Source organism: Borostomias antarcticus, assembly GCF_949987555.1.
Source record: "Borostomias antarcticus genome assembly, contig: scaffold_132, whole genome shotgun sequence".
In the NCBI taxonomy this organism is placed as follows: domain Eukaryota; kingdom Metazoa; phylum Chordata; class Actinopteri; order Stomiiformes; family Stomiidae; genus Borostomias; species Borostomias antarcticus.
This window is the reverse complement of record NW_028175733.1, coordinates 150830-174746: the sequence shown is the minus strand read 5'-3', so window position 1 is coordinate 174746 and position 23917 is coordinate 150830. Positions and strand designations below refer to the sequence as shown.

Below are 23917 nucleotides of genomic sequence, written 5' to 3'. Positions count from 1 at the left end.
ACGACCACGCTGCAACGACCACACTGACCACGCTGCAACGACCACACTGCAATGACCACGCTGCTACGACCACACTGACCACGCTGCTACGACCACACTGACCACGCTGCAACGACCACACTGCAATGACCACGCTGCAACGACCACGCTGACCACGCTGCAACGACCACGCTGACCACGCTGCAACGACCACACTGACCACGCTGCAACGACCACACTGACAACGCTGCAACGACCACACTGACCACGCTGCAACAACCACGCTGCAACGACCACACTGCAACGACCACACTGACCACGCTGCAATGACCACGCTGCAACGACCACGCTGCAGCGACCACGCTGACCACGCTGCAACGACCACACTGACCACGCTGCAACGACCACACTGACCACGCTGCAACGACCACACTGCAATGACCACGCTGCAACGACCACACTGCAACGACCACGCTGCAACGACCACGCTGCAACGACCACGCTGCAACGACCACACTGACCACGCTGCAACGACCACACTGCAATGACCACGCTGCAACGACCACACTGCAACGACCACGCTGCAACGACCACGCTGCAACGACCACGCTCTAACGACCACGCTGCAACGACCACGCTGACCACGCTGCAGCGACCACACTGACCACGCTGCAACGACCACACTGCAATGACCACGCTGCAACGACCACGCTGACCACGCTGCAACGACCACGCTGCAACGACCACACTGACCACGCTGCAACGACCACACTGACCACGCTGCAACGACCACACTGCTACGACCACGCTGCAACGACCACGCTGCAACGACCACACTGACCACGCTGCAACGACCACGCTGACCACGCTGCAACGACCACGCTGCAACGACCACGCTGCAACGACCACACTGACCACACTGCAACGACCACGCTGCAACGACCACGCTGCAACGACCACACTGACCACGCTGCAACGACCACGCTGCTACGACCACGCTGCAACGACCACGCTGCAACGACCACGCTGACCACGCTGCAACGACCACACTGACCACGCTGCAACGACCACGCTGCAACGACCACACTGCCCACGCTGCAACGACCACGCTGACCACGCTGCAACGACCACACTGACCACGCTGCAACGACCACACTGCAACGACCACGCTGCAACGACCACGCTGCAACGACCACACTGACCACGCTGCAACGACCACACTGACCACGCTGCAACGACCACGCTGCAACGACCACGCTGCAACGACCACACTGCTACGACCACGCTGCTACGACCACGCTGCAACGACCACACTGACCACGCTGCAACGACCACACTGCAACGACCACGCTGCAACGACCACGCTGCAACGACCACACTGACCACGCTGCAACGACCACGCTGCAACGACCACACTGACCACGCTGCAACGACCACACTGACCACGCTGCAACGACCACGCTGCAACAACCACGCTGCAACGACCACACTGACCACGCTGCAACGACCACGCTGCAACGACCACACTGACCACGCTGCAACGACCACGCTGACCACGCTGCAACGACCACACTGACCACGCTGCAACGACCACACTGCAACGACCACACTGACCACGCTGCAACGACCACGCTGCAACGACCACACTGCAACGACCACACTGCAACGACCACACTGACCACGCTGCAGCGACCACGCTGCAACGACCACGCTGCAACGACCACACTGACCACGCTGTAACGACCACGCTGCAACGACCACACTGCAACGACCACGCTGCAACGACCACACTGACCACGCTGCAACGACCACACTGACAACGCTGCAACGACCACACTGACCACGCTGCAACAACCACGCTGCAACGACCACACTGCAACGACCACACTGACCACGCTGCAATGACCACGCTGCAACGACCACGCTGCAGCGACCACGCTGACCACGCTGCAACGACCACACTGACCACGCTGCAACGACCACACTGACCACGCTGCAACGACCACACTGCAATGACCACGCTGCAACGACCACACTGCAACGACCACGCTGCAACGACCACGCTGCAACGACCACGCTGCAACGACCACACTGACCACGCTGCAACGACCACACTGCAATGACCACGCTGCAACGACCACACTGCAACGACCACGCTGCAACGACCACGCTGCAACGACCACGCTCTAACGACCACGCTGCAACGACCACGCTGACCACGCTGCAGCGACCACACTGACCACGCTGCAACGACCACACTGCAATGACCACGCTGCAACGACCACGCTGACCACGCTGCAACGACCACGCTGCAACGACCACACTGACCACGCTGCAACGACCACACTGACCACGCTGCAACGACCACACTGCTACGACCACGCTGCAACGACCACGCTGCAACGACCACACTGACCACGCTGCAACGACCACGCTGACCACGCTGCAACGACCACGCTGCAACGACCACGCTGCAACGACCACACTGACCACACTGCAACGACCACGCTGCAACGACCACGCTGCAACGACCACACTGACCACGCTGCAACGACCACGCTGCTACGACCACGCTGCAACGACCACGCTGCAACGACCACGCTGACCACGCTGCAACGACCACACTGACCACGCTGCAACGACCACGCTGCAACGACCACACTGCCCACGCTGCAACGACCACGCTGACCACGCTGCAACGACCACACTGACCACGCTGCAACGACCACACTGCAACGACCACGCTGCAACGACCACGCTGCAACGACCACACTGACCACGCTGCAACGACCACACTGACCACGCTGCAACGACCACGCTGCAACGACCACGCTGCAACGACCACACTGCTACGACCACGCTGCTACGACCACGCTGCAACGACCACACTGACCACGCTGCAACGACCACACTGCAACGACCACGCTGCAACGACCACGCTGCAACGACCACACTGACCACGCTGCAACGACCACGCTGCAACGACCACACTGACCACGCTGCAACGACCACACTGACCACGCTGCAACGACCACGCTGCAACAACCACGCTGCAACGACCACACTGACCACGCTGCAACGACCACGCTGCAACGACCACACTGACCACGCTGCAACGACCACGCTGACCACGCTGCAACGACCACACTGACCACGCTGCAACGACCACACTGCAACGACCACACTGACCACGCTGCAACGACCACGCTGCAACGACCACACTGCAACGACCACACTGCAACGACCACACTGACCACGCTGCAGCGACCACGCTGCAACGACCACGCTGCAACGACCACACTGACCACGCTGTAACGACCACGCTGCAACGACCACACTGCAACGACCACACTGCAGCGAGCGCACGCAGCAACGAATGAGCCGCAACGAGCGAGCGCAGCAACAAGCCCATCCACAGGCCAAACTGTTACAGCAAATTTGAGTTAAAACATAAAATGAAAATACAATGAAAGCGTGATGGGCGTGGCTGTGCACATAGAGCATAACGTTCTCCCGTCACGCCTGCACGCCCACCACCGGCGCGTGGAGGCTAAGTTACTGACCATGGAAGTGCTAGAAGCACACAAATGCTTCAATGTGGTGCAACATGGTAGTGCCTTCTTCGTATCCAGTGAGTTTAATTTTTGAATTTTCTTTTTAATGTAATTTTTGAATGCCAGTTTCTCCACCATTTGGATTGGATTTCTTAGTATAGGGAGACGCACCCTAAACATACCTGTGACATTTCAGACCAATCAGACTTATGGTTTATGAGAAGAATTTTTTTGTAGCCAAATCCATCATAACAATCATGGGTCCAAATGGCAAATTTGTTCCACATGAGGGATGACGTAAGTGTACCAGGTTTCATACATTTTTGTCTCACAGCGTGGAAATGCCAGCACTTTGAAATTTGCATTTTGATTTGTTGACTGTAGCGCCACCTATGTCAAATCTGCAAATGCTTTGACGTGGTGCAACATGGTAGTGCCCTCTTCCTGTCCAGTTTAGTTTAGTTTAGTTTATTGATTTATTTGATTCAGGGACATTGTACATGAATCAACAATTTTACAATTGTATATGTGCCAGGATTAGCGAACTAATTTTCACCTGTTGTCCCTGGCCTGATGTTAAAGCAACCTAAGAAGGATCAAGACATTAAAACAATAGTGACCATTAAAAACATACAGAAAAGTATAAACACAATAAGGCAAAACAAGCAAAGCAGGACAGAAACATATAGCACATTTAAACACATACAACAAAGGTATCCACACTTGAGACAACATTTACAGTGAGTTTAATGTCCCTAGATTATTGCTGTACAAAATTATAAGCACTTGAACTTTGTGGCTCAATTCTTTTTATTTTTGAATGCTATTTTCTCTGCCACCTTGGATTGGATTTCTTAGCCGTTAACACCCTAAACATACATGTGAAATTTCAGACCGATCAGACGTTATGAGAAGAAACTTTTTGTAGGTTTTGCCAAAATTTTCAACCTGCAGCCAAATCCATCATGGCAGAGACTATGGCAAATTGCAAGTTTTTTCCGCATGAGGAATGACGTAAGTGTACCAAGTTTCATACATTTTCATCCAGTGGGGTGGAAATGGCAAGCATTGTATGCTAAATTGCTCATTATAGCACCACCTATGGGCGAATCTGCAAATGCTTCGATGTGTTGCAACATGGTGGGGCCATATTCGTGTACATTGAGTTTCATGTCTGTAGATTATGTACAAAATGATAAGCAATTTTGGATTGGATCTCTTAGCTGTGAATACCCTATAGGGAGACATGCACCGTAAACATATGTATGAAATTTCAGAACGATCGGACTTACGGTTTATGAGAAGAAACTTTTTGTAGGTTTTGCCAAATTTTCAACCTGCAGCCAAATCCATCATGCTGATCATGTTGCAAAGGTGTTCCTCATGAAGAATGACGTACAGTACGTCTCCCAAGTTTCAGAATTTGTTGTCAATTGGGGCGGACATGGCAGCATTGTACGCTAAATTGCTTATTATAGCGCCACCTATGGGCGAATCATGGTGAGTCTTTGTGGCGTAGTTACTCATGGTCTGTAGTTGCGACATGCCAAGTTACAGCATTTTTAGTTGAGGACTTCAAGAGTTATTTGAGGCTGTCAAGGAAAATAATAAGTAAACCAACAATTACAATAGGGTTCTACACACCTTCAGTGCTTCACTCCTAACTAAGTGTTACCATGAGATGTTAATTTTACCCCAACTGTGTCAACAGTTGGTGCAGATAATTGTGTAGTTTAATTTTAGAGCTTTGTGTGAATGCCAGTGTAAATGCTACAGAGCTGTCAGTTTAACTTCATGTAGATGGCATTAAGGTTGCATAGGCTTACAGTAGCATCTCCCTCCTCTCTCTCTCCATTTATCTCTATTTGTCTTTCTCTCTCTCTGTCTTTATCTTTCTCTGTCTAGCGGTGGACACAGTTCCTGTCAGGAAGGATGGGGAGCAGGTAAGGCAACCATTTTAACACCCACCCTAACCCTCTCACCATCACAGATCCATGGATTTCTCACCATCGTGACAGGTCATCTGCTGCCTGTTACCCGAATGGGAGCCAAGATGGCCATGGTGGGGAACGTCACTTTCATATTTTTCTCATATCTTTCAGAGAAACTGAGCATGAGAGTCACTCCAGCGCCATGACTTAATGTTTCTCTATGATTATGTTGTATTGGGTTTCTCACCGAGGCCACTGGTGAGGCTCCCCAGAGACAGAGGCATCAGCGTACTATCTCTCAGCCCTCGGGGGACCGAAAACGATCCATCTCCTACTCCTCCACACAAACACGCCCCATATTATGTTGTTGCTTTTTTCTTTTTCAGTTCAGCCAGCGATCTGAACACACACACACACACACACACACACACACAAACACACACACACACAGCACAGGCTCAGTTCAACAGCATTGAAGACCACTTCCACACAGTACAGCACCATGTTTATCTGAGGTGAACACACACTCTTATGAATCATGGATCTGCCATAGTTGTCTCAGGCTGGCTGCTTGGGTGGTGAGCATGATGTCTGGACATCCAGTAAGCATACTGTTGGCTGATCAGGACAGCAGTGCATTATGGGAAGGGTGGAGTGGGAGGGGTCTCTTCCCAGAATCCACTGCCTAGCTGATATGGAACTGTGTGGTCTGTTTCTAGGGCGGTTGCTAGGGCGGTTCCCTCCTCTGCGTTTCTATCCTCTGTCCTGTGTCTTCCACCGTCAACGCAATTTTGTGCAGTCAAAAAGAAATGGTGTTTCATCATCGTCATCGTCATCGTCGCCAACCATGTGTGCCAACTGAGGTGTCTGACTGACTGACTGACTGACTGGCTGACTGACTGGCTGACTGACTGACTGACTGACCTACTGATTGGCTAGCTGGCTGACTGGCTGACTGACTGACTGACTGACTGACTGATTGGCTGGCTGGCTGGCTGACTGGCTGGCTGGCTGACTGACTCAGCGGCTGGCTGGCTGACTGACTGGCTGATTGGCTAGCTGGCTGGCTGACTAACTGGCTGATTGGCTGGCTGGCTGACTGACTGGCTGACTGGCTGATTGGCTGGCTGGCTGACTGACTGGCTGACTGGCTGATTGGCTGGCTGACTGGCTGATTGGCTGGCTGGCTGCTGGCTGGCTGGGTTGGTCTAGGCAATTCAAATAATTAAGTCAGAGGTGTTTTATAAATCAGGATTATAATTTCTAGATTCACAGAGTCGCTGTTGCAGTGAACAGTCACACATTGAATTTACATCAGGCCCCTAATGAGAGTAAAATTTGGAAAGAATTTTACCCTGAATACTTTATTCAGACTCATCTGTACCTCTATCTCATTTAACATTCAGTCACAATTGAGGCTCCAGGATTGCAGTGGTCACAGCCGTAGAGATTAGAAATGTTCTGTATCAGGTCACAGCTGCACACAGACCATAATAGTAGCAGCAGCGGTACTTAGCAACTCAGGGCCAGTCTGGTCCTCTCTGACATCCCTGCTATGGACCTGGCCAGCAGTCTTTGAGTACTTTTCTGTCGCTTACCTGTTGTTCTGTAATTTTTGAGAGAGGTCATTGGTCTGTAGGAGACAGGAGGAGGCCAGTGGGGGCTGGAGGAGGAGGAGGAGGAGGAGGCTAGTGACACTCACTGCTGGGCACTCACTGTCGCCCCCGAAAACAGTTACAACCATCAGGTCCTTCCCTGATTTTGGAGGAAAGACGTTTTTTGATTTCTAAAAGCTTTGTTGAGCTTCTGTCAAGTGAAGACAGTCAGACTGTTAGGGGTGATCTCCATTCTCCCTGCCTCCCCCACTGCTCCTCTCCTTCACCCCTCTTGTCGTGTTCTCATTCCCTCGTCTCCTTCCCTGCACCAATGCTCCCTCTCTCCTCCCTCCTCCACCGGGAGAGTCTCTTCCTGTCTGATGTCCTCACTCTCCGTCTCTGTTCTTTCCTTTATATTATTTCACTTCTTTCCATCCTTCCTTCCTTTTCCCCTTCCCTCCTTCACTTCTCCTCATCTTTTCTTCCTTCCTTCCTTGACTTTTTTTTCCTCTTCTTTCTTCCTCACTTCCTCCCCTCCCCTTTCTCTGTCCCTCTCCCTCTTCTCCTTTCTTCATTGCTGCGTCTCCTTCCCTCTCTTCCTCTCCTCCCCTTCCCTCTCTTCCTCTCCTCCCCTTGCCTCTCTTCCTCTCCTCCCCTTGCCTCTCTTCCTCTCCTCCCCTTCCCTCTCTTCCTCTCCTCCCCCATCCCTCAGCACGGCCGTGCAGAGTTTTCCTGGGAAGGAATCAATGTAAGTCCCATGCTAATCTCCTCCTCTTCTCCTCTTCTCCTCTTCTCCCTCCATCCTGCCATCACGGGCCTTGGCTCTCTCTGTAGATAACCACCACCACCCTCTTCCCTCTCTCCCTCTCTCTCTCTCTCTCTCTCTCTCTCTACCACCATCCCTCGCTCCTTCTCTCTCTCGCCCTCCCTCTATCTCTCTCTCTCTCTCTCTCTCTCTCTCTCTCTCTCTCTCTACCACCATCCCTCGCTCCTTCTCTCTCTCGCACTCCCTCTATCTCTCTCTCTCTCTCTCTCTCTCTCTACCACCATCCCTCGCTCCTTTTCTCTCTCTCCCTCCCTCTATCTCTCTCTCTCTCTACCACCATCCCTCTCTCCTTCTCTCTCTCGCCCTCCCTCTATCTTAGAGCTTTGCTAATCTACTGTACTGTGGGCTTCATAGAAGATAACATGCTGTAAAAATAAACGTATCTTATATACGCATCCTGCTGGCTAATGTAGCCTATTAGGGTTAGGGTTAGGGTTAGGGCTAACCCTAACCCTAATGCAGCCTATTGGGGTTAGGGTTAGGGTTAGGGCTAGGGTTAGGGCTAACCCTAACCCTAATGTAGCCTATTGCTACTATCCGCATCTCAGTCATCCTGTGAATCACAGGCCTGTGCTACAGACAGTGCTGGAAGTTTTCATATTCACTGTTTTCCCAAAATGCTGATATGACAGAAAATGTAATTTATCTCTAACTGACCTTGTTAAGGATGTGGTGTGTGTGTGTGTGTGTGTGTGTGTGTGTTCTATTTCTGTCAGTTTTGTAGTTTTTCTATGATGTCCCTGTCATTGATATCTTAATATCCTTATTTCTTATCCCATCCATCCAAACCCTGAAACAACCCCACTATGGGCCGGCTCTCTGTACAAACAACCAAACCATTCTCCTTATTTCTTTCTTTTCTTGCAATTCTACATCTCCATCCACGTCCTCCTCCCTCCTTCCTCCTCCCTCCCCCCTCCTCCCTCTCTGCCTCCTCCCTCCTCCCTCTCTGCAGCTCTCTATGGAAGACACCACGTCCATCCTTCCTCGTCTGAAGAGGAACTCCAACGCCTACGGGATCGGAGCTCTGGCTAAGTCCTCTCTGACAGGTGTGTCAGGTGTGTGTTTGTCCTGGTAGATGGTAAACCAACTCCATGTTGGCTCCAGACAGGGGGTTGAGATGGAGCCAACATGGCAACCCCTGTGGGTGCCCCCCCAACCTGTTCCACTTCTTGTCTCCATTGACAACGCACATCAATGACCCATGGTTCATTGGTGGAATCCAATCAGGTTTTCAGATGTTTTATTTCCTCTCACTTTGAGCTGAAAGCTAAAAGTACACTGAGCATCTCCACAGGCGTGTTGGGAATTATAGTTCTATTGTGTTGTGGTTGTGGGAAAGTAGTTATTTTGTAGTGTGGTGGGGTTTCTCTAACTGTGAAATGGTGATATTGTGTATTGTTGTGGCCTGGCATGTTATGCCTCTGACTGTGGCATTAATAGTGTGTTGTTGTCCTTCATTGGAGAGTAGTACCGGTGTGTTGTTGTCCTTCGTTGGAGAGCAGTACCAGTATCAGTACCAGTATTATGTAGCGTTGTTGTAGATGTTGTTGTTGTTGTTGCTCTTGTGTGTGACGATATTGGAGTGAATTTGATTGCTATTCTATTATGCTGTTTGACTTTGAATGACTTTGAAGTCCCCAACACCGTCGTTTTATCATCATCTATCACATTTGCATCTCCAATTAAAACCTATTATATGAATATTTGTTTTCTTAATAATATAGCATAAAACCCAGGGATAATCGGTTGTAATTTCTCTAGAGAGAAAAGGCTTTTAGCCCAGCACAGGTTCCCAGTTCACGTTACTCTCACTTGGTTTCATTTGATTTTCATTCTTCTCCCCCCATACAATTGTACCCTCATTAGATTCCGATATAATTAGCATTTGAATGAAGAGTTGTGTGCTGTGGTGCCTCTTCAGTCTGGTGTTTACAGCCAAGATGACTGTTCTGTGCCTTCTTAATGACTCTGCCATGTTTAATGGCTGATACAGTTGATGTAATGCTCAGCTTTTATGTGATAAGGAGGGATGAATGACTGAAGCTGTTCACTCACTCCCCAACTGCTTAGCACTGACCTGTTAGCCTTTATCCAAGTGATCTAGCCTTGACGGACAGACAGACGGTTTGATGAAAGACACTGGGAACCACATCCACGCTCGTTCATCCTGTAAACCTGCATCAGAGGAAGGAAGTATAGGAGCCAGTCGTAACGAGATTCATATTCACACGCAGCATGTTAGTCTCAAGACCAATAGCCTAGCTCCTCTTATCACATCCTAGACCATCTCACTTCCTGTAGCCTCACTTGGGAGCCAGGCTGCTTTCCTTCCTCACAGAGAGTGCCTTTGTTTTACAACCTGGGTTAGCCGGGATGGGTGGGGTTTTCTGGATCAATAGAACATTCGTAGTAAAAACCTCCACCTATCCCTGCTGTCCGGGGTCGCTAAGCGGGGCACATCCAGACGGGACTATATTCTGACACGTCGTTTCTACGACTACGCTTCCTTCTTGCAGGCGTATCCAGGTCCATGAAGGACAAGGTGACCAAGCCCACCGCCATGGCCCAGGGCCGGGTGGCCCACATGATCGAGTGGCAGAGCTGGGGCATACCATCCGCGGGGCCGGAGGGGGGCGCAGGCCGTACCAATCTGCAGCGGGAGAAGCAGAGGCGGCTGGAGAACGACGCTTACAGTGACCTCAGCGACGGGGAGAAGGAGGCCCGCTTCGCCGCAGGTCAGAACCACACCCAGAGACTGGAGGACATACAGCAACTGCAGTTGGAAACTTCAATTTACAGTCACGTTCATCGATGTGCACTGTCCCTACAAAACTAGGCTACATTTCATAATGTAAAGAGATAGATAATGCTTAACAATCACGTTGGAATTCACAACAGGACTGAAGGGATTAGCTCGCTCAAAATAAATGTTTACAGTCAAAAAGCTATAGCACTTAATATGAGCAAAAGGGTTAGGGTTAGAGATTCTGCGTAGATCTCCATCGTTGTACTGAACGCTGCTCGTCCCTCCCTCCCTCTGTCTCTTCCAGGCATCATGCAGCAGTTTGCCATCTCCCAGGCAACGCTGTTTGGCTGGAACTCCGTGGAGGGAGAGAGTCTGAGTGCGGGCTCCAATCAGGGCAGCGTGGCCCACCTCAGCGAGGTCAACCAGGAGAGCATCACCAGCAGAGGTACAGCACTACAAACATGGAGGACCTTTTTGATTACAAACATGCCTCAAATTCGAGTTCAAGTTGGTTTATTTGCATATGTACAGGATACGGGTGCCATGTACAGTGAAATGCAAGATTGGCTGCCATGTTACAAACATGGCTGTTGAAGGACTGAGAACTTGGTGGTCATGTTTATTGCCCTCGGGCCTTTTCATTGGATTGGGTTCTAAATTGGCTCATACTACACCCCTCCACGAGTTTCATGGAAATCGGTCTGATAGTTTTTGTGTAATTCTGCTAAGAAACAAACCAGGAAATGGCTCATGGACTTGCCCAGTGATTCGGATCCACTCCAGAATGTACTGGGCTCTAAAGGGCCCATGCTGCCCCTCCACCGGGCATGAAAATTGGTCTGGTAGTTTTTGCACAATCCTTGTCCAAAAAATGAATGGCGGTGAATGGCCTGCCGTGTTTGGGAAGCTCATGGACCCACACAGTAATTCTGATCCGTTCCAAAATTTTAATGGGTTCTAAGTCAAAGTCAACTTTATTTATATACTGTAGCACAAAATAAGAGAATAAAACATAACAGATCATATGGTAAAGTGGAATAGAAAGTAGAAAAATAGAAAGTAAGTTAGAAAAATAAAAGTGAGTATGTAAAAAACCTAAAATGAATATAGGTAAAACTACATGATGAAAGCGGGATTAAAAAGGTAAGTCTTTAGATCTTGCTTAAAATAAGTTGGGACAGTTTTCTTGTTAGGGTGTTCCAGAGGCTGGGGGTAGTTTTGTCCAACCTTAGTTATCTTGGCAGGGTGTTCCAGAGGCTGGGGGTAGTTTTGTCCAACCTTAGTTATCTTGGCAGGGTGTTCCAGAGGCTGGGGGTAGTTTTGTCCAACCTGAGTTATCTTGGCAGGGTGTTCCAGAAACTGAGGGTGTAGAAACTGAAGGCTGCCTCCCCATGTCTCTTGGTCCTGATCCAGGAACAGTTCAAAGTTCAGAGCCAGAGGATCTCAGGGACCTTTCTTCTCTAATTTCTTATTTATTTATTTATTGACCAGGGACAGTACACATTGATCAACCAAATACAAGTACAAAAACATATACATATACATGATAAATGTCCCAGTGTTAGCTGAATGGCTAATTTTCAACAGTGGGTTCTAGGTTTGCCCAAAGTCAAAGTTAAAGTCAACTTTATTTATATAGCACTGTTCATACAAACACTACTTGCTGTATAACGTTAAATCATGCCTGATATGTTCATATTCAGGTGCATGACTATGGAGTACTTTATAAACTAATGAAAATGTATAAAAGCTGCCCATGTTACACCCTTCCACAGATTCGTAAAAATTGCTCCAGTAGTTTTTGCATAATCCTGCTGACAGACATGGGTACGTATGTACAGACGGATGTACTGAAGCTACTATACATACGACACCTAAAACATGCACTGTCACTGGGGCGGAGATAATAACACAATTTTAGTCTGTTCACATCACAATATCATTATCATATTTGCCTTAGGACACTGTGTGTGTGTGTGGGGGGGGGGGGTGCAGCTCTGATTGATCCTGTTGACTCTGCGCTTGATTTATGTGGTCTGCAGCCCATCTGGCAGGCCCAGAGAGAGGTGTGTCACACCTTTATTCTGTGGAGAAATGTTGCTGTCAGAACAGAGCAACTCAAAATGGCATCTGGGGTCCCAGGGTGACCAGTGATAGTGGATTTGGGTTGGGTTGGGCGGGTTGTGGTGTTTTTTTTGTGTGCCGAGTCATTGCGTCCCCCTGTGTAGCAGTATTGTGCTGAGTTATGTGCTGAGCAGTGTTGGAAGTAACTCATTACGAAGCAACAGATTACAGTACTGTAATCAGACTACTTTTTCCAGTAATTTGTAAGTAAGGGGTTACATTAGTAAGGGGTTACATTTGAATTTTCAGTAATCAGATTACAGTTACCGACCTAATAAAAAAGTGATTACTTACTGTTACATTCTTATTACGATGGTATTACCAAAGGGGTAGGGTGAATAAGAATATAACAGTCTGTGTATAACACAGCTGGTAGATGGAACACAACACTATACTCTGGGTGTGGGGCATTCAAAACACAATACAATGTCCCAATCCAAGGTAGCATAAAAAAAGGATTTATTTCCACACAAAACCCAGACAAGCAACAAGCAATGGACAAGACAAGGGGGGGAGAAAATAAACAACCTCACACTCCTCCGGACGCTAACAAAGGGTAGGAGAGGGGGGCAGGGAGAAAGACCATGCGACGGTACAACACCACAAACACAGCCCTAAACTTCCCTACCCTTTCTAACCTACCTACTCCACACACACTAACTAAATAGGCCTGCCCGGAACCTAACCTACCTGCTACAAGTGCACCGCACGCGTCTTACCTAATGTGTATAGACAATGGTTACCTACATGGTGCAAAATGTAGACCCCAGGGTGTCTTACCTAGCCCTTCTCCCTTGGCCAAGACGACAAAAGACTAGGGGGGCACGAACCAACAATCAAACTAGGTACAACAAACCAAACGCAACAGGCAGAAAACAATCATAACAACCCCTCTCCTCCAACTCCTACACAGAACACAGGACACTCTTATAGGAGACAGGGAGACACATGATTGGACAACAAGGAAGGTAGATAATTGAACACAGGTGGGAAATCAATGAGGGACACAAGGACTGCACACACTGAGGGCAACGATGATTGACAGGACAAGGCGGGACCAGGAACCACATGCACCACCGCTGGCCAACACCTGGGGGAGACAGGAAGGAAAAACAAACACAAAAACACCACACATCCTTTCCCGTAACACCCCCACCCATAAAGAACAAACCTGCTGGATTTGTGATAAGGTCTAGTCCCAAGTCAAATCATCATAACTAAATACCCCCCCCCCCCAAATTCAAAAACCTACCAAGCAATAATAATGTATACTTCGACCTTGATAACCCCCCCCTACACCGAACCACTCAGACCGACTGTCAACCCAGGCAAACCATAGGCCCATATCTGACTAGGCCCGAGAAAGGGCGTCAGCCACCACATTTTCGGACCCTTTCTTGTGGCGAATGACCAAGGGGACGCCTTGGACAAGCAGGGCCCACCTCATAAGGCGCTGGTTATGATTGTACATTCGATTTAAGAAGACTAAGGGGTTGTGGTCAGTGTACACATCAATGGGGAATGTACTGGAGCCCACATAAACCTCAAAGTACTGGAGAGCTAATAACAATGCCAGTGTCTCTTGTTCTATCGTGGAGTACCTGGACTGGGCCCTATTGAACTTCCGGGAGAAACAACAAATGGGGTGATCAAGTCCACAGTCATCCTCCTGGAGCAGCACAGCTCCAGCTCCCACAGCGCTGGCATCCACCTCCAGTTTGAAACCTTTATCAAAGTTAGGGGCAGAAAGTACAGGAGAACTGCAAAGCAAAAATTTAACAGACTCAAATGCCACTTTGCAGCTCTCAGACCATGTAAATGGTATGGCAGGACTCAGTATATTGGTGAGAGGAGCAACCACCACAGAAAAGTTACGGCAGAATCCGCGATAGTAGCCTGCCATCCCTAAAAACCGCCTCAACTCCCGGCGAGTAGTGGGAGCAGGATAGGCAGCAATGGCAGCTACCTTTTCAGACAGGGGGCGCACTTGGCCCCTCCCCACCTCCTTACCTAAGTAGGTGATGGTAGCTTTTCCAAACTCACACTTGGCTAAGTTCAAAGTTAGATTGGCCGTGGCCAACCGCTGGAACACAACCTTCAGGGTGGAGAGATGGTCAGACCAGTTAGAGGAGTACACTACCAGATCGTCTAGGTAGGCTGTACAGTTGGACACTCCAGCTAACACGGTATTCACCAGCCTCTGAAAGGTTGCAGGAGCGTTACACATGCCGAACGGCATTACAGTGTATTGCAAAAAATTGTCAGGCGTGACAAAGGTGGATATTTCAGAGGCACGGGGAGTCAACGGGACTTGCCAGTACCCCTTTAATAAGTCAAGTTTACTGACACATGCAGCGGCACCAACAGTGTCTACACAATCATCAAGGCGGGGCAACGGGAATGAGTCCCGCACAGTGACCGCGTTGACCTTGCGATAGTCTGTGTAGAAACAGCGAGTACCAGCAGGCTTTGGAATGAGTAGACATGGGGAACTCCAAGGGCTCGTACTGGGCACCGCCAACCCATTCTCAAGCAAATAGGCCACTTCTTGTTGCATGACCTTTCGCTTACTCTGATTTACTCTATAAGCATGCTGCTTAATTGGCCGTGCGTCTTGCACCTCAATGTCATGTTGCAACAAAGATGTGCAGGTGGGCACATCGGAGAACAGACTGGGAAACGCCTCCACTAACTGCAGAACATCATCTTGACACGCCCTGTCTAAGTGACCTAAATGCGCTCGTAAAGAGCCCAGCATTTCTGAATTTCCCAGGCGGGCACACTGCTGCGCCTGGTTGCGTAACACAAAACCATCTTCGTCTGCTGAGTCAGACACAGTAACACATAGCACCGGGACACTCTGGACCTCAGGGGGCTTCGTCTCCCTCGCCCTGTACAGTTTAAGCATGTTGATGTGACACACCCGGGATTGACGTCTCCGATCAGGCGTTCGGATGACATAATCTGTCTCACTCAGCTTCCTTTCAATACAGTACGGACCAGTAAACCGAGCGGACAACGAGGAACCAGGCACCGGCAACAACACTAGAACTTGGTCACCTGGGTCAAGAGAGCGCTCTACCGCTTTCCGTTCAAACTGAGACTTCATAGTCTCTTGTGAATGGCTCAGGGCCTCTTTCGCTAAGGCACAAGCATCATGCAACCGCTCTCTAACGCGACTCACGTAGTCTAACACATTTTTAGGAGCAGGGTTGGTAGTCAACATTTGGTCTTTCAGTACCTTCAGCGGACCACGGACAACATGGCCAAACACTAACTCCGCTGGACTGAACTTCAAGGATTCTTGTACCGTTTCACGGATGGCGAATAAAACGTACGGGATTCCCTCATCCCAATCCTTGCCTGTATCAAAACAATACTTGCGCAACATGGCCTTCAAGGTTTGGTGCCAGCGTTCCAGTGCGCCCTGACTCTCAGGGTGGTATGCGCTGGACACCTTGTGAGTGATCTGAAGGGTTTTCAAAACCTGGGTGAATAAACGAGACATAAAATTGGTACCCTGATCAGTTTGAACCACTTTGGGTAAACCAAAGGTAGCAAAGAACTTTGTTAAGGCTGTGGCTACGACCTTGGCAGTGATTTTGCGCACAGGAATGGCCTCAGGGTAGCGAGTAGCTGCACACGATGGTTAACAAAAACTGATTACCTGATTTAGATTTAGGCAGAGGGCCCACACAATCCACCAACACTCGCTCAAACGGCTCCCCCAACACAGGAATGGGATAAAGAGGAGCGGGGGGAATAACTTGGTTAGGTTTCCCCATGAGCTGGCAGGTGTGACAGGTTCTGCAATAGCCAGCCACATCACCCTTCAAACCCGGCCAAAAGAAGTGTCGCAAGATGCTATCATAAGTTTTAGTCACACCCAGATGACCCGACCAGGGAATTTCATGGGCTAATGATAACACATGGGATCTAAAGGGTTTAGGAACCACAATCTGACACACAGAACTCCAGTCACTGTCCATCTCTCTTCTGGACCTCCACCTACGGGTTAGGAGTCCGTCCACTAGCACATAGGCTACGGTCCGGTGAGCAGCTTGCTCACTAGTCACAACAGAAGAGAAACACTTGGCTAAGCTAGAGTCCTGCCTTTGAGCAGCTTTCAGGTTATCTGTAGTTACTGGGATGCAAACCTCACTGAAAGACTTAGCCACATCAGACTTATCAACCTCAGGCTCCTTCACTGGGCTCTGGGGAGGCAAGTCGTTCACATCTGTACTCACATCTGCACCCAGTATGGAGCTAAACAGAGACTCCTCCAAATCACACACATTACCCAACTTCCTGGCTTGGGCACGTGTAACCACACAGGAGGGGAAAGCAGTGGGAAACTCCTTTCCCAGGCTATCGAGGACAGCAGGCTGCGCTGGGGGAGTAACCTCCTCCAACACTGGTACTACTAACCCACCCGCAAGATCATTCCCCATGATTAGGGTGATACCTTCCACAGGAAGAGAAGGCTGTACTGCAACTTTGAATCTGCCACTAACCAAATCCGAACGCACATTAACAAAATGCAATGGCACCGGAACATGACCCATCTCAATGCCCTGCAACAACACGCTGTAGCCACAGTACGAATCATCGGACCAAGGCAACACACTGGAGAGGATCACAGACTGGACAGCTCCGGTGTCTCTGAGAATGCAAACGGGCACATAGGTTTCATCATTACCTGTTAGGGACACCGATCCAGAAGACACAAAAGGATCATAGCTAGACTCAGCCTTCAAACAGGGCTCAACAGATGATAGATTAGAGGACAGTTTAGAATCAATAGGCGCGGGGTGCACCAACACCACCGGTTTGGCATGAGGAGACCAGGCAGATGACTGTCCCTGTCACTGCTGCAATTTTCTACACTCCGCTATCAAATGCCCAGGCCGGTGGCAGAAAAAACACACATGCTCTTCCTTGCCCTTTGAGCCTGGCACAGTAGAGGGCCGGTGCTCACGTGCTGGGGACACTTTCCGCATCTCAGAGCGGGGTACTGCTGCCGTGAAAGTAGTTTTATGGGTGAGTACGAACTCATCTGCAAGCACGGCCGCTTGAGACACTTTGGCCACCTTGTGTTCATTTAGGTAAACTACTTATTTCTCAGGGAGGCTGTTCTTGAACTCCTCCACCATAATCAATTCCCGTAGAGACTTAAAGTCCTCGCACTTACAAGCAGCACACCATCTATCAAACATGAGCTCCTTTTCTCTGGCAAACTCCACGTAGGTTTTACTGACACCTTTTCGATGGTTTCTGAATTTTTGCCTGTATGCCTCTGGGACAAGTTCATAGGCATTAAGCACAGCAGATTTCACACAATCATAGTCCAAACCATCTGAAAGAGACAACGCAGACACAGCGTCCTGGGCTTTGCCTACCAATTTGCACTGTAAAAGCAAGGGCCACATGTCCTTGGGCCAGTGCAAAGAGCCAGCTATACGCTCAAAAACACTAAAGTAGGAGTCAACCTCAGATTCTCTGAAAGGGGGAACTAAGGCAATATTCTTACAAACATCAAATCTATCAGGGCGATCCCTCACCTCAGCAGAAATCAGAGGTGAAGTCTGCGGGGCGCCAAGAGACAGAGGCAGAGTACTGGTTGGCCTTTAGGAGAGCCATTTTCTCCTCCATCTCAAGTCGGCGCAACTGAATCTCTGCGTCCAACTCCATCCTCCGTATCTCAAGCCGGCAGTTAATCTCCGCCTGCCGTTCACGCTCTCTCTCCTGCTTCTCGGCCTCGAGTCGCGCTACCTGGAGGCGCAGTCGAGCATTTATAACCGACCGTGGTGAACCAGGAGGAGAAACAGAATGGGGACTAGGATCAAACCGAGGCATAGAACGGGGTGGGGGAATCTCTCTCCCCTCAGGGTAGGCCTCCTCCTTCACTGGGGAGGTGGGATCATCCTCCCTTCGGTCCTCCCCAACCACAGTGATTCCTGGCTGCTCTGCAGACCCCTCAGGATCAGGAGTAGCCAACACAAGCACTGGCAAGACCCCCCGGTCCACCAGCGCTTCCCCCACAATGCGCCTCAACTCAGCCTTCACAACATTCTTGGGCGTAGCTATGTCATAACGCTCAGCTAGAGCCTTCAAGTCAGCCACAAGACCAACAGCTCCACAGAAGGAAACTCAATGAACTGCACTACTACTGAGGTCGCCATTTAAATACGAGACCGACTAACGTACACAAAAACTGAACCACCACACCCACAATACCATTAACCAGCTAGGGCCCTACACACAAACTCTCAGGAAAGATGGACGGATCCCGGACGAGCCCCCACTTGTTACATTCCTATTACGATGGTATTACCAAAGGGGTAGGGTGAATAAGAATATAACAGTCTGTGTATAACACAGCTGGTAGATGGAACACAACACTATACTCGGTGTGGGGCATTCAAAACACAATACAATGTCCCAATCCAAGGTAGCATAAAAAAAAGGATTTATTTCCACACAAAACCCAGACAAGCAACAAGCAATGGACAAGACAAGGGGGGGAGAAAATAAACAACCTCACTCTCCTCCGGACGCTAACAAAGGGTAGGAGAGGGGGGCAGGGAGAAAGACCATGCGGCGGTGCAACACCACAAACACAGCCCTAAACTTCCCTACCCTTTCTAACCTACCTACTCCACACACACTCTAACTAAATAGGCCTGCCCGGAACCTAACCTACCTGCTACAACAAGTGCACCGCACGCGTCTTACCTAATGTGTATAGACAATGGTTACCTACATGGTGCAAAATGTAGACCCCAGGGTGTCTTACCTAGCCCTTCTCCCTTGGCCAAGACGACAAAAGACTAGGGGGGCACGAACCAACAATCAAACTAGGTACAACAAACCAACCGTAACAGGCAGAAAACAATCATAACAACCCCTCTCCTCCAACTCCTACACAGGACACTCTTATAGGAGACAGGGAGACACATGATTGGACAACAAGGAAGGTAGATAATTGAACACAGGTGGGAAATCAATGAGGGACACAAGGACTGCACACACTGAGGGCAACGATTATTGACAGGACAAGGCGGGACCAGGAACCACATGCACCACCGCTGGCCAACACCTGGGGGAGACAGGAAGAAAAAACAAACACAAAAACAACACCACACATCCTTTCCGTAACACTTACGCTGAGCTACATACGCACGTGCCTGCTCTCTTTCATGTGGTTGAAATGTGCATGCACGTGCCTGCTCTCTTTCATGTGGTTGATATGTGCATGCAGTCTCTGCAGTCGTAGCTGAACTGACTGTTTATGTCATCAGTGTCACTCATGTCACTAGTAACAGAGAACACTACTGTACATGACATGTTCTCTCATCCCTTTATCATCTCTCTCCTTTATTGTGTCTCCCTACTCCTCTCATCCCTCAAATATTCCTTTTCCCTTTCTCTCCCACTCTCATCCTCCTCTCATCCCTCCACCCCTCCCTACTGTCCTCCATTCATCCCTCCCTCCTCTCCTCCTCCCCTCTTCCTCTCATCCCTCTCTCCAGACCAGGTTTTGCACCACTCCTCTGCAGATGTCTGGCCGCACACCTACGTCTCCCAGGGCCTCTACTGCCTCTCCTCCTCCGACGCCTGGGAGCCAATCAGCAACGAGCCCTCGGGCGTGGCCTCCCCTGCCGCCGGTTCCTACATCATGGCAGGCGGCGGCGGAGGGATGGGGACCCCCGGGGGGGAGGGGTTCGAGGGCAGCCCGGGGGGATACATGCAGCAGCCCCACCCCGGGGGGGAGGGGTTCGAGGGCAGCCCGGGCGGATACATGCAGCAGCCCCAGCAGTTGACCCTGCAGCAGCATAATCAGCTCCAGCAGATCCAGCAGATCCAGCAGCTCCAGCACTACCAGCACCAGCAGCTACTGCAGTACCAACAGCAACAGGTGGGGGACTGTGGGAAATGTAGTTTAATAACAGGCAAGTCAGATTGGATTGTGGGTAGTGTAGTTTTGATAAGAGAAGCTCCAAGGCTGCGTTCCGAATCGCATACTTCTACTTCTTACTACCAGTACCTACTACAGCTGCCCTTAGAAAGTACGTACTTTGCAAGCAGTAGGCATCCAATTGGGACATACTACCTTGTCATAACATTGCGCCTTGAAATTAGCCCACATCCGTCGCTGTCCATAACGCGACATTCGTCTACAGCTGTCAACTCGCGCATGTGACGCACATTACCGCTGCGCAAAGGATTGTGGGTCAGAATAGCCAGAAAAGCCTGCTGGCGTGCATACTGCAAAATACGACCGGATGTAGTAGGTCATCCTGGTACTTTTGCCATACTGCATGTGGCATACTATGTATTGGGACATACTACATTCTGTTTTGGCATACTATATAGTAGGGTAGTAGGCGATTCGGAACGCAGCCCAACACTACCAGCACCAGCAGCTACTGCAGTACCAACAGCAACAGGTGGGGGACTGTGGGAAATGTAGTTTGATAACAGGCAAGTCAGATTGGATTGTGGGTAGTGTAGTTTCGATAAGAGCAGCTCCAGCACTACCAGCACCAGCAGCTACTGCAGTACAAACAGCAACAGGTGGGGGAATGTGGCAAATGTAGTTTGATAACAGGCAAGTCCGATTGGATTGTGGGTAGTGTAGTTCCGATAAGAGCAGCTCCAACACTACCAGCACCAGCAGCTACTGCAGTAACAACAGCAAGAGGTGGGGGACTGTGGGAAATGTAGTTTGATAACAGGCAAGTCAGATTGGATTGTGGGTAGTGTCGTTTCAGCAGGTAGCAGGTAAGAGATCCAGATCATTATAGTATCTGGAGGAAAGCTATGGGAACTCTTCTGGTTCTTTTTTCACCTCCTTTTTCTCCTCTTCTCTCCTCTTCACAGTCGGTTGAGCACAGGCTACACAGTGCCTCCCATTCGCTCCAGGCCACACCCAACAGCACCATCCACAGCCTGGGCCCACCCACTCACCCCCGCCTGGCCGACCTATGGGGCTCTGCGCAGGTTGAGGCCCACCAAGTGGAGATCGTGGGACCGATGAGCTGCCAGCCAGGGGGCGACCTGGTCGGAGGAGTGATCGGGGAGATGTTGGGGGAGGGGCAGGAGGCGGAGAGAGAATGCATTCCAGAGCAGCAGGAAGAGGAGGAGGCAAAGGCAAGCCTGACTGTTGGGTTTTATACATAGATTTGTTCTGTTGTCCTATCAATTCATTATACTTAATGTATCAATTCATCATACTTAATGTATCAATTCATCATACTTAATGTATGGATTAAAAAAAAAAAATCCAAGCAGATCCGGCCACCAAATTAAAAAGTGCCACCTGACAGAATCTCTAACTGCTTGAGTCAAATTTTAAAAAGTGATGGTAAACCATTTCCTGTATGGTAAACCATTTCCTGTATGGTAAACCATTTCCTTTATGGTAAACCATTTCCTGTGTGGTAAACCATTTCCTGTATGGTAAACCATTTCCTGTTTCAACAGGAAGAAGAGGTTACGTTAACCTTTGAACCAGAGCCTTCTACTCTGACCCCGTCTCCTCTGGGGGAGGACGCCACGCCCAGCGGGAGCTACAGCCTGGGATTGGCCCCCGCAGAACCAATCATGGAGCACCTCCCCTTTGACATCACGCCCTGCGTTGTCCAATCGCTGGAGGAGAAGGACGAAGAGGTGGAGGACGGTTCCATCGTTGTCGTGGCAACCAATTGAGCGATGGCGAATTGGGGACGGTCAGACAGAGACTGACAGGAAACACTTATCACATAATCAACCAATCAAGATACTCTCAACCCTCTACCCACAGGTATTTACCCAATCAGAGACGGAAAAGACATCTTCAGCTGAAGGCCAATGGTGACGTCACAGGAAGATCTGAGAGGAAGACTAACATCCCGGAGCGCTAGAGCTGATGTGAGGCTCAGTCAGAATGGGCCTCCTATGACACAGATCAGTGAGGAGGGAATAGATGGACAGATGGATGGAAAGATAGAGGGATGGATGGATGAAAAAAAAAGGGGGATGGATGGATGGATGGATGGAAAGATAGAGGGATGGATGGATGGAGGGATGGAGGGAGGGAGGGAGGGAGGGAGGGAGGGAGGGATGGATGGATGGATGAATGGAGGGATGGATGGATGGATGGATGGATGGATGGATGGATGGATGGAGGGAGGGAGGGAGGGATGGGTGGATGGATGGATGGATGGATGAATGGAGGGATGGTTGGATGGATGGATGAATGGAGGGAGGGAGGGAGGGAGGGAGGGAGGATGGATGGATGGATGGATGGATGGATGGATGGATGGATGGATGGATGGATGGATGGAGTTAAATAGTAAAAAGAGAGGGAAAAGGACACTTGACAAATAGTGCAATACAGAGAATCCTGATACCGAGAGAATGTGCATGCTTTTTGAAGTGATTTAGCTCTCTCATTATAACGTATTAAAAGTAATAAATATATAACAATTCTTTTTTAATAAAACAAAAAAACTTACATGTACTTGTATGAATGTATGTATGTACAGTGAGTATGTATGTTTGTGTGAATGTATGTATGTGAAAATATATATTCTCAAAAGATACTACTATGCTTGTGGGCACTGCTTTTGTGTTCTTGCTGTTTTAACAGACGCGCGCGTGTGCGCATACACACACACGACTTAAACAGGGAAGTTCATACATTTTATTCACTATGTTCTGAGAAAAATGTGTCTAAGAAAAGATAAATAAGTAATAAAACAACAGCTAAAGACAAACGTGAAAGAAAAACACAAACATGTGTCCTGTACACAGACGCCCAAATCCAGACAAACAGAATGTCACACAAAACCATGTTCATGAATTAACAAACAGTAAGAGAACCGTGATTCCAACCTTTGAAGGCTTAAAGACTTAGGTAACCACCTGAGAATCAGTTTGAGAAAAAGAGAGAGGAGAAAGAGAGAGAGAGAGAGAGAGAGAGAGAGAGAGAAAGGGTATAGAGCTGATAGAGAGAGGGAAGGGTCATGCCAGAATCATCCAGCTACCCTTGAGATTAAACACCATTTTAACACAATTTTTCCACTAACAGCTGCATAGAGGTACATACAGGCTAAAATAACCACTCAGTAGCACAATTATGAAGGAGCCTTTTGAAGTGAAAGATAAACAACTAA

At 49.5% G+C, this 23917-nt stretch overlaps 1 protein-coding gene across 1 annotated transcript in view; it reads left to right on the top strand.

Annotated features, from left to right (window-relative positions):
• Window positions 1–22469, top strand: part of fam131ba (family with sequence similarity 131 member Ba) — a gene marked incomplete at both ends in the record, with an annotated part of 39055 nt that extends 16586 nt beyond the window's left edge. The window contains 8 exons of the mRNA XM_084463117.1: window positions 5439–5476; window positions 7772–7807; window positions 8841–8943; window positions 10405–10623; window positions 10939–11079; window positions 20291–20676; window positions 21642–21911; window positions 22245–22469. Of these exons, the coding sequence (XP_084319243.1) occupies window positions 5439–5476; window positions 7772–7807; window positions 8841–8943; window positions 10405–10623; window positions 10939–11079; window positions 20291–20676; window positions 21642–21911; window positions 22245–22469 (1418 nt within the window). The remainder of the gene's footprint in view (window positions 1–5438; window positions 5477–7771; window positions 7808–8840; window positions 8944–10404; window positions 10624–10938; window positions 11080–20290; window positions 20677–21641; window positions 21912–22244) is intronic.
• Window positions 22470–23917: the final 1448 nt, after the last annotated feature.